Source organism: Puccinia triticina, chromosome 1A (genome assembly GCF_026914185.1).
Source record: "Puccinia triticina chromosome 1A, complete sequence".
Lineage (NCBI taxonomy): Eukaryota > Fungi > Basidiomycota > Pucciniomycetes > Pucciniales > Pucciniaceae > Puccinia > Puccinia triticina.
In genome coordinates this window covers 2,563,161-2,578,792 of record NC_070558.1, presented here as the reverse complement: position 1 = coordinate 2,578,792, position 15,632 = coordinate 2,563,161, and the positions used below count along the sequence as shown (strand labels likewise).

The 15,632-nt window shown below is 49.4% G+C and overlaps 4 protein-coding genes across 4 annotated transcripts; all 4 read right to left on the bottom strand.

Annotated features, from left to right (window-relative positions):
• Positions 1-4,701: 4,701 nt before the first annotated feature.
• Positions 4,702-6,832, bottom strand: PtA15_1A321 (uncharacterized protein; the record flags this gene model as incomplete). The annotated part of the gene is made up of 7 exons (XM_053165337.1): positions 4,702-4,865; positions 4,984-5,187; positions 5,271-5,445; positions 5,525-5,906; positions 5,995-6,302; positions 6,403-6,550; positions 6,627-6,832. The coding sequence occupies 7 exons, from the start codon at positions 6,830-6,832 to the stop codon at positions 4,702-4,704; spliced, it is 1,587 nt and encodes a 528-aa protein (XP_053016538.1).
• Positions 6,833-7,291: 459 nt separating this feature from the next.
• PtA15_1A320 (uncharacterized protein) lies at positions 7,292-7,716 on the bottom strand (the record flags this gene model as incomplete). The annotated part of the gene is made up of 2 exons (XM_053165336.1): positions 7,292-7,427; positions 7,529-7,716. The coding sequence occupies 2 exons, from the start codon at positions 7,714-7,716 to the stop codon at positions 7,292-7,294; spliced, it is 324 nt and encodes a 107-aa protein (XP_053016537.1).
• Positions 7,717-9,154: 1,438 nt separating this feature from the next.
• Positions 9,155-9,541, bottom strand: PtA15_1A319 (uncharacterized protein; the record flags this gene model as incomplete). The annotated part of the gene is made up of 1 exon (XM_053165334.1): positions 9,155-9,541. The coding sequence occupies one exon, from the start codon at positions 9,539-9,541 to the stop codon at positions 9,155-9,157; it is 387 nt and encodes a 128-aa protein (XP_053016536.1).
• Positions 9,542-10,567: 1,026 nt separating this feature from the next.
• PtA15_1A318 (uncharacterized protein) lies at positions 10,568-13,856 on the bottom strand (the record flags this gene model as incomplete). Its single annotated transcript, XM_053165333.1, has 10 exons — positions 10,568-10,584; positions 10,679-10,863; positions 10,953-11,434; positions 11,515-12,613; positions 12,687-12,943; positions 13,003-13,118; positions 13,191-13,289; positions 13,367-13,476; positions 13,553-13,665; positions 13,749-13,856. 10 exons carry the CDS (start codon positions 13,854-13,856, stop codon positions 10,568-10,570), a joined length of 2,586 nt encoding a protein of 861 aa, XP_053016535.1.
• Between the last annotated feature and the right edge of the window lie 1,776 nt (positions 13,857-15,632).

Sequence of the window (15,632 nt, the reverse complement as noted above, 5' to 3'; positions counted from 1 at the left end):
ACCTGCTGACATCTCCTGGCCTGATTGTCTGTCTAGTGGGCAATTAGTAAGGTTTTACTGACACCAAAGGATGGTGCATTCAATTCCCTATATGCTGCCACAGCACTTGAGTTAGAGGATAAGAATTTAAGGTGAGGCTGATTTTCTTTGTTTGGCCACTCATATCTGGCTTTGGATTGGAGAAATATGTGAATACCCTGAGCTTCAATATTGATGATTAAGGTAATACTTTTCCTATGTAGGGCTGCTTATCTTCACCCATTTGGGGTGGTTACTATACCCTCAGTACTTGCTCAAGATACAACTCAGGCCAAAAAACTCTGGGACCTGTGTGAAAAACTTGTCAGAGAAAAGGTGGCAGATTACCATCCAGATGGTCCAAAATCACATGGGGTGGTGACAAGAACTTCAGATCTTGCCCAAAACCCAACTCTTGCAAAAAAGTTTTGGAATGTGTACAAGAAACAGACTCTGAAAGAAAATGGGGCAAGTCACCAGATAGGTGTTCAAAATGTCCTAGCATCTTCTTCACTTGTGAAAAGTATGGCAATTTATGGCCTCCTTTTTTCAAGCCTTCTAGTCATTCTTCTTGCTCAGAAGGCACACATGCTTTTCTGATGTGTTTTAGTTGAATAATAATTTTCTTTTTTTCCTCATATTGTCTTTTCTAAGAAGGTTGGACCTTATCCAATCTTTTTTTGTTTTGGTGTATGGGTTTATTTTTGGTTTTTAGATTAACTTTTGGCTGTAGTATCCCACAGCTTGAGCCATCTTGTCCTTTGCAGGTTGTGTAACAGTCTGGTTCTTCGTCAGCCCCTCCGTTTGGGCAGAGGGCAGTGGTCTATCACCATGCACCGTGTTTGGAGGGTTCAATGAGCAGCTCTGGTTCCAAACATGACCTCAGTTTTTCCTGAAGTCTACTCCAAGATCATCTTCTCAATGATGATGGCTTTGGGTTTCAATTTAGCCTTGGGCTGTATCTGACACCTGTCAAATCAAACCTTGGAGTGTATATGAAAAATATGTGTTTTACGAAGGATTTTCAAAACTTTTTTTTAAATTCTGTCCAAGCTTCTGAGAAAAGACAATAATTGCAATACAACTTTGGAAAAGATTTTACAGCCAAATAGTAGAAATTTTCTTGCTCACATACATATTAAAATTCATATCATGGATTCAGATTAGAAATTGCCATGGGAACCTGCTGGCTGGTACTCTCCTTAATTGAGTGCCTTTCTGCCCTTGAAGGCACCTATGATGAGTCCTACTTGAAATTTTATCCAATTAAATGCACTCCACCCGCCATTGGGCAGCTGCAAGGGAAATAATGTACCTTCTAAAGGGTGGCCTTCCCAGCAAACAGATACCAATGGCAATCATTAAAATTTGGAATCTCTTGTGCATTCCACCTTCCCATTTTCAAGCCCCATTTGTTCATCCCATAATCCCTATCTGGAACACCCAAGTTTTACAAAGCAACAAGCTAGGACCTCTTGAAAGACAGCCTCATTCTTCTGACAAGGCTCAAAGTAGTACAGCTCAGTGCAAAGCGCAGAGGAAATGGGCTTGCTGTGCTGATACTTAGTAGCGGCCCTGCCCGCTGACCTGTGCTACCGTTTTTTGGCCTGGCTGCCTCAGCCTAGCGGTTCTCCGCTGCGCGCCAAAAAAGTGCAGCAAAGCACAAACCGCAGTGGTTTTTGTGGCTGCTACGCTGCAGTGGTTTTGGTGGCTGCTACGCTGCACTGGAAGTAGTGGCCCTGCTCGCTGCGCTGGAAGTAGCGGCCCTGCTTGCTGTGCTACCGCTTTTTGGGCTGGGGAGTTAGCAGTGGCCGCTGCGCTGAGCTAAAATCACCAGTTCTCAAACTTAACTAAGTCTGAAGGTGGAGGCACAAAGCGCCTCCACCGGAGGGACTTATGCTGTATCAGTGATTTAGGACTGAGAGCAAAGGCCAAAAACGCTGATTTTGACAAATGTTCCCATAGCTCCTTCACCTCCAAGGATCCCAACAATGTTTTTGGATCAGATGAAATATCAACATCTTGTCTAATTTATGATGCATCAATATCATCATGAGTCCTCCTGCCTCACTCACAATGATCCATCAAAGATGGTGGATGACAAAAGCCAACCCGGAGACTGTTAAAACAGCATTTTTAGTGCAAATCCATACACTTGCCTCAAGGAAAAAAAATGACAGGTATCTGGGACTCACTGCTCTGACAAATCTGAGAATGTCACAAAGCTGCAGGATGCGTGTGGGAACATGCATTCTCGGCCATTCACTCCAAATCCCAAGGGAGCCAGTTCAAAAAACAGTGATCAATCATCTGTTCTAGCCAGGACAAGTTTTCTTGTGTTTACATCCCCTGTATCTCAAGTTTGGCAAGGAGAAAAATATACCAGAAGGTGGCTGGAGATATCCATGCTTCTGATGAGTCTTAGTGAAAATGTACGGGGTGATCACAAAAACACACCACCGTACAGGGACCTTAGCACAAAAAGGCAAGGATTTGGGGCATAACTCTCAGGCCAAAATCACCTGTAAGGCATAAGTCCCTCCCAGAGGGAGGCCTTTGGCCTCCCTCGGGAGGGACTTAGTTAAGTTAGCCACTTTCTGCAGTGTAGCACAGCTTTTCAATCTTGCTTCTGAAATTGTTTCAGAATCATAGCAGTCTTCCCTATCTTTACCTCTTCATCTCAAATCACCCCCCCCCCCCCAAAGATTTTGGAGTTTGATAATCAACTACCTATATTTTGACTTCCAACCACCTGTGGCACTATGATTCTTCGGCTAAAAGCCGAAGGAGCGCTGGAGCTGGCCGGGCTGGCGGAGCTGAGTTCATAGGAACCTACACCCGGGGAGTCCTTCCACGAGGATATCTCAAGGAATCCTCGTGGATTCCCCGTAGTGCCCCTGCGCAAGGTCGGACCAGTGGCTGCTGGTCCACACGTTCACGTGACCTCCACCAAGTGGATCACGGGGGCACCTCGTGATGGCCCCGAGGATTCCACGGATACACCCGGGGAGTCCTTCCACAAGGATATCTCGAGGAATCCTCGTGGATTCCCCGTAGTGCCCCTGCGCGAGGTCGGACCAGCGGCTGCTGGTCCACACGTTCACTTGACCTCCACCAAGTGGATCACGGGGGCACCTCGTGATGGCCCCGAGGATTCCACGGATACTTACAGATGTGTACCCGTGGAATCCACGTGGCCACGTAGGCGGGGCTGAAAAATATAGCGGGAGGAGCCTGACAAAAATTGTGATAATTGGGAATGGAACCCACGCCAAGCACAGGGAGCCTGGGTGAGAGGGAGTGCTACACAGCACAGCCATTTCACATTCCTCTCCCGCTTTTTTACACGATATCAACCCCATAAACAATGGTTTGCGATCGTGTTTGCGACAGGTTTTTTTCTTAAGTTTTTTTTTTCAAGTTTTTTTTTCCTCTCTTCAAAATCGAGTTTTGTCGGACTTTCAAAACCTCAGGACCAGCCTGAGGTGGTCTTGGCTGGAAGTAAAAAAAAAAAAAAAAAATGCCGTGGAACCGACGTGAGCAACGAGCTGACGTGGTCTCCACGCGTGCCAGGAAGGCACATCGTGGAACCGACGGGGAAAAGTGTGAAGCCCATCGGTTCCACGTGGAAAAATAGCGTTTCGTGGAACCGACGAGCTTACCGAGGGGTTACCGAGCCGATCCTCGTCGGCTCCACGGATTACCCTCCTCTCGTCGGTTCCACAAACGGGCGGGGCAGGAAGTACCCCCGCCGTGTAGCCACAAAACCTGGGCAGCGGAGGGTCGCTTCGCGACAGCGCTCGCGCGCCTCCGATCGAGGGACTTAGCTAAGTTTGGCTTGACAGGCATCATGCCCTGGTCATTGATCCGCAGCCTCTCCGAGCTCAAATCCGATGACCAGTACATACTTGCCATCCAGCGAGAAGCCCTAGCCCCATGACCAGCACATGCTGGTCATCTAGTCAGCCTTTCCGAGCGTGGTAGGCAGTCTACACTGGCCACTCAGCTTGGAAAAGTGCAGCAGGATGGACAGTAAACATTGTCCATCAAGCCGGGACTTTCCTTGCGCTATGTACAGTAAATATGGTCCTTAAAGCTGGGAGAGGCCCGGCTCAATCACCAGCATGCAGTACTGGTCACTGATCTGGGATTTCCCCAGCCAGCTAGTGACCTGTGATCAAGTGGAGGGTGTCTCCACTCAATGGCTGGTAGAACCAGTCACCGATTAAGGTGAATCCCTTCAAATAAACTACATGTTCAGGCATCAGACATGTTAGCCTCAGAAAAATTTACTGGTGTCTCTTGTCAGCTCTTTGTATGGGTGATCAAAAGCTTCTTTCCACGGCCAGTGATAAATGCAGGCTAGGAAATCAATCTCATCCATGTGAGAGATGAATACCTCTCGAGCAGTGAGACAAACTGACAAGCGAAACTATTACCCGCCTACGTCAGACCAGGGTCATGTGTCTACAAGACTCAGGTTGGCTTGTGGCAGGAAGGGGAGCCCGATGTCATTTCACACACGGCGCGCCTCTGCACTTGTGATAGCTTAGTAGTAATTCCGGAGAAGCTTCGAGCTGAATCTACAAAACCTTTGTACTGCGAAGGTATTGGAGTTAATTTCAATCTGAAGTAAAGCCGAAAAACAGAATAAAATTGGCGGATCGAAGTATTTATATGAGATTAGTGAATAACTTTAACCACTTTATAATTGGTGCTCTTGCCACGCATCAGTAGCAAGTAAGCCGAGTCGATCAAGTCGTGTTCCGACACTACTTGATCGAAATCAGCGATTTGGCGGTGATTGAATCGAACTCCTCCCGATTTAATTATTCGTTTAGCGTCAGCTGTCCACATTGATCCGCCGTCGTAAGAAGTGGTCAAGGTGTACAGTAGCCAGCCAAAAAAACGAGGATCAATTTCGCGGCGGTGCTCTGGGAGCCTGAGATGGAATAAGAGACTGACCTTTAGATTGACAAAGCCCACTAGTGACTGAAAGATTTCCAATTGATTGTCCAACTACTTGAGTAGATTTCAGTTCAATCATATTCGGAGAATTTTCAAAGGTTACGTCCAGCTTTTCTCTGGTCCAATGACACCCGTCAGGCTCAACTTTCTCAGTTGGGAAGAGAAACTTCGTTCCTTGTATAGCCTGTCGCAATCCTTTCTCTAATGCCCATATCAAGGAAGGATTCTGCCATGAGTGCATTTTTCTTTTCTTTTTTGTGTGAGACCCGGTATTTCAAGCTTACCACCATGTACCAGTAGCGTTACCTCTGTGGCTAGTAGTTTTTGGAGGTCTCTTTTTGAGTCTGGCTTATCTAGATGTTTTGAACTTTCAAAATGTTGTTCAAGTTCTTCTAATGGAACAAATGTCAGCATTTTCAAATATTTGCGAACCTCTGAATCGGGTATGGACATGAATTTCTGTCAGGGACCCAAAGGAGGGAAAAAACGTAATGAGGTTATGAAAGCCTTTTGATTTAAAAAAACGAACAATCCCAACCTGATAGAATTCGACAGGAGATGTCAGATTTGGATCAAGCCAAACCGCATTCCCAGCGCTTTTTCCAAACTTTTCGCCCTCTCTTGTAGTAAGCAAAGGGACGGTGAGCCCAAAAGCGACGTTATGGTTTGAATTCTCGTCTGAATTCAATTGCTGGGTGGAACCGGAGATGCCTTCAGTACCAAGATGAGTGGTTGACGAGCTTTGTAGTTTGGCCATTAATTCGATTCCACTCATGATGTTCCCATACTGATCACTACCTCCAAGTTGAATCGTACATTGATATCTCGAGCGTAGTTGTGCAAAGTCATATGCTTGTAAAAGTTGATATGTAAACTCCGTAAATGATATCCCTGATCCTGATTCCAATCGTTGCTTGACACTAAGTTGGACAAAATCAATAAATCCTTGGTCTCCCCTTTTCCCTTCTTTGTCGTGTCTCGTCCCAAGAAACTAGATTCTGAACTAACCTATCCCTGGCGAGCATAGTGGATACGCGTGCGACCCTACCGACGGAGCCCAAAAATTCCAGCAGCGGAAGATCTTTCGTCCATTCAAGATTATTTTTGATCATGGGTAGTAATGGATTGATTGGGTGACGATTCGGTGGATGGTTGATCGATAACGCGGTGGAGGCATGCTTCAAACAATTTGAAAGCAGTGTTTTTAACTGATTTTCGATGGATTGCAAATTGGTTTTCAATACGTTTTCCGATAAAGCCACTCTTTCAGAATTCCGACCAGATGGATCTCCGACAGATCCAGTCGCTCCTCCAAGCTGATTAATTTTCACGACAAACCCATCAGAATTAAAAATCTGCCTGTGTAATTTCGGTTGCAGAGGAGAAGGCATTCTTGAGAAGGAAAAAGATGCGTACCAAGACAATTGTCTGATGTCCCTGGATTGTGAAATGAAGAAGGGCAATGAGGACCACTAGATTTCCAACGTGCAAGGACTGGGCAGTGGGATCAATGCCGAGATAAATTGTGCGTGGCCGATCTAATAAATGTTGTCGGATGGCACGACTGACAGGTCAGGACGCAATCGTGAATGATTTAAATGGATCGGCTAGGAAACAAAATTTATAGAACTGATGCTTACCTGGTCACCTGAGCCATGAGACCTCGCCTCTCAAGCTCCTCGACCACATCAGCCTTTGAAGAATGTTCTGATTTGAATAGAGATCCAGACGAATAATGGCGGCTGTAGAAGGTTTTGATGATTGAGGTCGAGCTGTAATAATGACCATGTAGTGATCGAGTGTTGAACCTGCAGGGTATTCCTAACTTGAGGTGGTTTCTGAACATTCCGGTCGGATAACAATAGGAAACAGATCGTACGGATAGTGATCACGACAGTTTATTTCATGGACAGGTCTGAGAGGCGAGTCACCTGTCACTCAGCAATCACGAGTCTCACTCTTGATAAAGATTGAATTTCACAGATGAGACATGTGAAGGCCCCGTTTGTAGCATTATGCAATTGAGGAATAAATTGTCCTTTGGAACCAATCCAAAAAGAATTCGTCACACCCTGGTGTAGCCTGGTGTAGCTGTGATCGATTTTCAGAAAAGAGCTTCAAGCTTTGTTATGGAATATCATGGAAAGGGAGGCCCGGCAAAGAACAGCAAGGCTACAGTACAGACAGCAAGGGTGAGGAAAAAAAAACACTGAAATCATAGCTGTTGAGACAGAGCATAAACTAAATCAAGAAGATGATAACAATGATAAAATGCGCAGCGCCATTGCGTGATTGGGGAGATTTTTTAAAAGTATCCGACATGACAATGTGCAAACAGACTTCGTTTTCGACAAGAAACCTCCGAAGCGCCAGCTGAAATGCCACTGAAGAGACAAGAGGCGCATAGATTGTAACAGTCGTCTGTACTCGCCCAAGCACTTCTGCAGTACATAAGACGGATAGTTTGTTTTTTGAGCAGCAGGTTAGTATAGCACTCGGGGATGTGGGATGGGGAACAGCTGAGCAAGACAATTGACTGAACTGAGACAAGTACCACTTCACACTACCGCAGTTCGAATTATCTACGCGGGAGGGCTTCATACTTGGGATACAGGTCGCAAGAGCCGTTTTGTTCCGCGGGGCATAGTGCTTAAAATGGCAGCTGGCCAATGTGAAGGCCGGAACCAAAACTAAGCTGGTGATGAGCGTGACAAATCGAATGAACTGCATTTTGTCGGATGTGCGAGTCTTGGAAGTTGCAATATCGTAGCTTTTCTCTAAACTGAATACCAGCCGTCTGTAAGAATGGTGAAGCCGAAGCGTATCTAATCGGGTCTGATGATAGCTGACTCACAAGTATTTAATAGGGCTTCTGGTACAACAGACCAGCTGAGGAGTGGTTGAGGATGACAAAAAGTGAACGGACTTGAGCGGATGAGGACGAATGAGTGCATTGAGTTGCCTCTTTAACTCTTCCAGGTATACGCTCCTACTCACCGTCCTCTAGTCTTCGTTCTGGTCACTTCGGCCTAGTGAGAGCATCTCGTCATGTTTAGTCGATGGGGAGCAGCAGGAGCAGCTCACTTCAAGCTAGACTGATCTGCTAAACCTCCTTCTCAAGACTACATAACAGGTCGAGCCGCACAATGATTGATCCGATAGCGCGTGTCAATCATCTACATATTTAAGTATGTTGGATATGTACGAACTAATTTTCAAGTATGCTCAAGTCTTCAACGGATGCCGGGTCGGGGGCGGCCTCGGGCGAACAACATCGCCGGTCGGCACGCGGAGGCGCAAACTGGGCGGAGCGCAACCTCCGGTCATGGAGGGCTCAGGGGAGGCTGACTCGCTGAGTGCTTGGTTTGAGGGTCGGGGCCAAACTTACCCAAGTTCCGAAGGTGAAGGCACGAAGCGCCTCCGGCCTCCCTCAGGGATCGACTTTAACTTAGTTCAAGTTAGGGCGGGGCTCGCCAGTTCCACAGCCTTGAACTTGGAGGACTCAAGTTATCCATGAATCTAACAGTGACACGAGAGACTGTTCCAGGTGACCTCGTCAGCTGAATGTCCATTTGAAATGAGAGTCTCAGAGAACATCTTGGAGTGCACCTCTGTGCACTCCAGATGGCTCGGTGGTACACTCCAAAGAGGTATTGAAGTGTTTGACATTTGGAGTTCAAAGGTGCGCACGCCAAGTTTTTTTGGAGAGCACACCTCTGCACTCCAACCTTTCCTGGAGTGCGACATACTAAAAACATACAGTTTTTGGACTGAATCGTTTGCACTCCAGGAAAAGTTGGAGCGCAGAGGTGTGCACTCCAAAAAAGATGAGAGTGCACAGTTTTTTGGGTGTGCGGGGGGACCGGTTGGTGTGCAAAAAGGCTGTCCCTAGAAAATATTAGTACTGCAACTGTCTCCACTCACCTTGGGCCTTCTGCTCGTATTAACATTATCGGATCTCGGTCACTGTAGTCAGCTTTCATACGGAACGTGTTAAATGCTTCCTTTCAACAACTTCAAAAGGACGACTTTCTTCTAGATTATGGCTGCCAAGAACGTGCACTGGCCGCCAAAGTCATCCGGTTCCTGAGGCAGATATCCATTGTTCCCACGTTTTGACGATGCCGGGAGCACGGCCGCCACCATGAGTTGAGTCGATCTGCACGGGTCAGTTTCTGGTATACGGGTCACGAAGAAAAGAAGGAGATACTAGCTCAGCGCGCAGCTCCTCGACCTGCGCACCCAGATCCTGCCCGGCCTGCCGAGCCGGACCGACGGCAGTCGACGGCCGATGCGGCTCGGCGATATCCCGGACGACCCGAGCACCCGTCCCGGATTGGCCAGACGGCTCGAGTCTTCCCTGCGCGCTATCGAACGCCCCGCCCAGGGCTGGAGCTTGCAGGGGGTCCTGCACTTCATCGACCAGCTCGGACCCGCCGGGTTCCGGGGCATCGACGCTCGCTTGCGGCTGCAGAAAAAGACAGTCCTCTCTCCAACTTTCTGCCCCATGGGCCAGCTTTCCATCGACATCCATGCACGGGTCAGTCGCTTGCATGCCGGATCGCGGAGAACAGCAGGAGATACTATCTCAGCGCGCCGGGTGAGCTGGCCGCGGTGGAACAGGCGCGAGTTGGATGTGTGGACAGGGATCGAGGGGGGCAAGGCGAGAGTCTGTGTCGGTGGAACCAGTGGAAGAGGGAATTGGAGGCAAAAGTTGGTGCCATGTGCGTGCGGGAAGAGCCGCTGGTGAGCCGCCCGGGGGCTCCACTGGTTCCAGTGGGATAGAGGGAGGAAGTGAGGAGTTGGGGAAACAGGATGCACCGGGCATCAGAGGGCTTTATATATATTGGTCGGCAGCAGCAGAGCTCAGCAGCTGCATTCGTGGTGGGCCAGGAATGTGCTCAGCATCCAAGCTGCCACGCAGCTCAAATCTCCCTGCCAGCTCTGGCTCAGCCTCGCTTCTTCCCTAAGACAAAGCTGTCGCCTATGTGCATTGTGCTGCCCGAAGCACACCGAGAGTCACACGGCAGCTCTACCAAGCTCAGCCAGAGCTTTGCCCTCCGCCAGAAGTCTCCAGAGGCAAACTCCCTCCGTGCACCCATACTATGTGTCTCTACCGCTATTCTATGTAGGCTATCCACGCCTCCCATACTGTCTGCCTCTGCTGCTCCTCAGGTGAATACAAACACAGTTCAAGCACGCCTCAAGTAAGCCCAACAGAAGCCCTATGTCAAAATAATCCTGAAGAGGCCTTGACAGTTGGATGGGACTGGAGTTTCCTTAAAGTAATGGATATAATCTACTGGGGTTTTTTTTTGATGTGAAACGGCGGAGAAGAAAAGAAGGTCTTTCCGTCTAGACAAGTCCTGTGGTTTCCAATTCGACTTCATTTACAGGGAGAGCTATCTGGGAGTGGGACAGGGCGGAGAACGTATTGCAACTTGCTTTACAAAAAACGAATCACAGTCACACATGTTAGAGAAAAGAGATAAAAAAGGGGGAAGATGAAGAAGACGAAGACATATGAATGGGTAGAACTTAGCCCAAGCCAATGAGAAGAGTCAACAACTCGTCTGTGCTACTAGATTTTGAAGATTGCTGGAAGGGAGCAAAAAGGGACAGCAACTCAGCCATCTCACCAAAGAACGCCAAGAGGCAAAAGATTCAAAGGCACAAGAGCAAAGTTTCTTACAGCCACTGGAATACATAAGCTCGTTGGCATCATGCATGATCGTCAAGATCTTGATAGCCTCGATCTGGTCGAATATCCGGCGGTCCATTCCTTCATTGACCAGCGCCAGCAACTCGTCAATCTCGATCATCGCATCCTCCGAGCGCATAAACGTCTCTCCCAGTCTTTGCTTAAACACCCTGATCCTGCAAGACGCGCACACAGAAGAAGACGAAAAAGAAAGATGATGAGGGTCGGTTCGGGGAGAAGGTAGACTAGACGGATGGAAGGATACCTTTCAACACTCAGCTCGGCGGAGCTTGTGGAGTTCGAATCGGTGATCTGTGATTCTTGGGCCGTAGTAGGTCGAAGAGGCACAGGATCTACTTCCATCTGCTCAGATGATTGTTGGTTGAGAGAATGAGAGCCAGAGGCGGTCGCCTCAGGCACGGTTCCTCGGGAGCGTGTCGGATACTTCGAGCGACCGGCCGGCTGGGCTGGGTCTGCAGCCTCAGCCTCCTCCTCGCTCTCGTCTTCATCATCCATCTCTTCCTCATCGGAACCCACAACCCCTTTCTTCGGCTTGTCCACCTTCCTCCTCTTGTTCCCACTCTGGCTCTTCCGCGACTTCATCACCTCTTTGAATAGTGCAAAGCGTAGAATCGCTTCCGCGCCATGCGCATCCGCTGTGCTGACCGTCGGCGATAGTCGCGCTTTGGCATGCGCAGTCGCCAGACGGATCAGAGTTTCCAGAGTACGTGCGGTAAGCGGAGTCGTCTGAAAAACAAATCAGAGAGCATCAATATTTTGTCAACAAGCTTAAAGTCAGAGATCAGTAGATGGATCCTCCCCCGTACCCTCTTTTGGTTGGACTGTAGGTCATCATTTCGAAGAGATGAATAAACTTCGACGATCAGGTTGGCCGCGTCTTGAGTGAGAGCGGGTTTGCAGTTGTTCTTAGCGTATTGGATGTATTTCTTGATAAACTCTATCGACAGCACTTCCTTGCGACGACGGTCGCCTTGACCCTCCTCATCATTCCCAGTCACACCGGCATGCAGGAGCGGGTTGAATTTTTCGAATACAGTGGTTTCCTTGGCAGCACCGGGGTCGAGAGAATCGATTCCAATGCCCACCGACAGGTTCTGCTGGAGGACATCAACAGCTGGAGTGCCTTCTTCCACGCCGGGTTGTAAGTAGCGATGCATGCGCAAGACATGTTCGGATATCTTCCGATCCCGATGCTCATCAGAATCATCTGTCACGATAAACAACAAATCGAAACGCGAGAGAAGCGAATCGGGGAGTGCGATATTCCGATGAGGGTCCTTGTGCACATCATACTGTCCATAGATTGGATTGGCTGCGGCAATCACCGAGCATCGGGCATTGAGTGAGGTGTGAATTCCAGCCTTGGCGATCGTAACGGTCTGCTGTTCCATCACCTCATGAATTGCCACCCGATCTACATCAGACATTTTATCGAATTCATCGATACAAACCACGCCTCTATCCGCCAGGACCATAGCACCGGCTTCCAAACGTCTTTCGCCTGTTTCCTTGTCTGTCGTGACGGCCGCTGTCAAACCAACGCCTGACGAACCCCGACCGGTAGTCGCGATGGCCAGAGGGGCGGTATTCAGGACGAATCGCAGCATCTGCGATTTGGCTGTTGATGGGTCACCGACCATGAGCATGTTGATGTCACCCCTGATATGAGTCCCGTTGGTAAGGTTTTTCTCCATGCCCCCTAACAGGAGAAGCAAGACTGCCTTTTTGATGTGCTCGTGGCCAAAGATCGAAGGTGCTAGGGATTCAGCCAGCAGTTTGATTACCCCCCGCCGTTTGGCGACCTTTTTGATGTTGCGCAAGTCAAGCTCGGTGAGTTGAACTTGGGCGATACCGCCTCCGGCTTTCGAGGATAATAGGACGACGTTGTTGGCCACAATAAGCGTCCTGCATGAGGGTAGGAGCAATTAGTATAAGTCTAAAGGATCGCGCTGTTGGTTGACGCGTAAACGATACGCACTTGAAGGTCGCACTGCCACCACCTGCCCCTTTGGCACCCAAGCTTCGATACATTCCGACCAGCTGGACCCGATCACCAGGTTTGCAATGGTCCACCAGGTCGTCGTCCATGACTACTTCGACACTTCGGGGTAGCTGTCCTGCTGGTGCCCGTTCAGGCATCTCTTGGATCGCTACGGTTTGGTGATCCATATAGGTCGACAGACCGAATTCAGTTTCGAGCGGATTGCCGTCAGCATCCTCTTTAGGATAGAGTGCCTGTTGTCAAGTGTCAGTAGTGCTCAGCCAGCAGAACGAGTGTGTGAAGTTCAACATACCGTGCTCGTTGGTCCCGTGCCAGCACTGAGTTGATCACGATATTCTCGTTCATAAAACTGATTGGTTTCTTGACAAAAGTGGACGCTCTTGATCACTTTTGGGCGGACCAAGCTACCTAAGTGTTTGCCAAGGAGACCGCGTTCGTTTAGCAAATGTATCGGGGGAAAGACGCTCGGGGAAGACGTACATCTTGTGACGATTCCTTCCAGCGAGACAATTTTCCCGATCATGTGACTTCTCAACGTCCGTGGGTTCACATGGTGGTCCCCAAAAGAGCCTCTCAACCCTAGACCGACAGAGGGCATAATCCATCAATGTCAGGTTCTCCAATCGATTCGTGAGCGATCGCCATGCTGCACCCACCCACGTAACATCGCCTCTGTGTTTGGCGATCTGCTGATGTCAAGGAGGCAACCATTTCGCTCAGAGCAAGCTCAAAGGCAGCCATGTGTTCGATTGGCGACTTTAACAACCTGGGAAAAGATGCACGCTCGGTGACTACATTCTGGCTGGCACTTCCTTGCTTTTGTTTGTGGGGGGGGAGCTTACCGATCGCAGTACTCTCGATTGTAATCCCGCAGATCATCCAGGTTGACGATCAGCCGCCGCTCACCCTTTTCGACCATCTTCCGAACAAGGATCCTGTAATTCGGTTTCCTAGTCTAAAGTCGTCACAACAACACCCACCCGAAGAGACGGATTAGCCCTCGCTTGGTCAATGATATAAGGTTTTTGTGGGGCAGACTTCATCGTCCAAGAATTCGGTGAATATTCGAGCAATATCTGTCAGGTTGCTCGTGGGATCAGCCGGTGGCAGATCGAAGGTCGAAGTAGGCTCGGGGTTGTCGGCCATTTGTGCTGTTTATTTCCTCGTGCTTCACGTTCGACTGGTCCTCCTGTTTCCTGCTCGGTGATTGGCGATGAGTTGTCCTTTTGTAGTCGGGCAGGCTACAAGGCTATGAAAATGGGCCTGCGGCGGAGCAAAGCTACACGCGGCTAAATGACAAAGAAGAGGTGTCTGGATTTCCAACGACAGGGGATGGATGCGGGAAACAGACATACAAGAGAGGCCCTTTTATAAGGGCCGACAATGGAAAAGAGAACCAAACAACAAGAAGAAAACGATGAATGATAATTCAACGGTACAGACAATATGGGCGTGTACAGGTCACGCCTTGTCTGAGAAAAGAAAGAAGAAACAAAACCAACAACCCCTTGCGTGCAGTACGCAGGGGCTTCGGCACCTCTAACTCCTGGCTCGTGCGGAGCCGGAAAAACCTAACACGCGTACAGCGCGCCCCTAGTATGGGCGCCTGTCGCGTAGCCAATTGTAGCACGGCTACAACCGCCCCCCCCTAGACAGGGGCTGCCCCAGCACCTTCCGGGAGCAGCTGGCCGTCAAAACGGACGCGTATCTTCCGCGCCGGCTGAGCCGGGGTAGCCGGAGAATCAGTAACCGACGGGGCCGGAGGCCTTCCGGCGCCTTTAACCTTTTTAGCCTTTACCGGCTTAGATAACTTTGCCACCGAAGTGGTCTTCTTAAGCAGGGCCTTGGCCACGCGGGCCTCAGCCTGCCGCTCCCGCTGAGCAATTGCGGGGGGCGTCGCCCACATCCCATTGACCACCAAAGATCGTAGGGACACCGGCTTCAAGCTATTTCCGTTCACGGGCCTCGAGTATTCGTCGCCATTTTGGTCGTTAAGAATATAAGCATTATTCGGCAAAATTGCCTTGATCTCGAAGGGGCCGAACCAACGTGGGCTGCCCTTCGTGTGCTCCTCGTTGCGAAGTTTAACAGATTGGCCCACAACAAGGGCGTCTACATCGCGAGCAAACCTAGTTTTATTATTGAAAGCGGCTTTATTGGCCTCGGCGCGAATGGCAGTATTACCTGCTGCCGCCAACCTGAGCTTATTAAGCTCCTCAATCCTGGCAGCTAATTCATGCTCGCCAGGACAGGCCTCATCTGCGGCGACCATGCGTCGCTTATCACCCAACAGCCGTGGTTTTACACCATAAACAAGCTCGAAGGGCGAGAACTTACTACTATCACTTGCGTGAATCCTAGTAGAGAATAGAGCAGCGGGGAGAAAATCCTCCCACCGTTTGGGGTCCCCAGTTGTATTCAGGCGGAAAAGAGCCTTCTCCAGGATACCATTAAACCGTTCAAATTTCCCGTTGGTACGGGGGTGATAACCAGAAGTATTAAGCTTCTTAACTCCTGCCTTGGCCAAAAAGCCGGCAAACCCGGCAGACAAAAAGTTAGACCCGCGGTCCGTGAGGAATTCGCGAGGTAACCCAAAAGGGGTGATCACATGATCAAACACGGCTTCTGCGATAGCATCTGCCGTAGCGTTTTTTAGAGGGATGGCTATTGGCCAGGATGTACAATGGTCGACAATAGTCAAGATCCAATTGTATCCCGCCTTATAACTCTCCGGCATCTTAATGAAGTCGGAGGACCACCGCTCAAACGGCATCACCGCAGGCAAAGGGACCTGAAGTCCTGTTTCCTGCGACGCGTGCGCACGCTCATGCACTTGGCACGGCGCACAAGTAGCAATATAACTTTTAACATCCTCGTAGCGTCTGGGCCACCAACCCCGGCCACGCAGCACCTGTAGTGTGC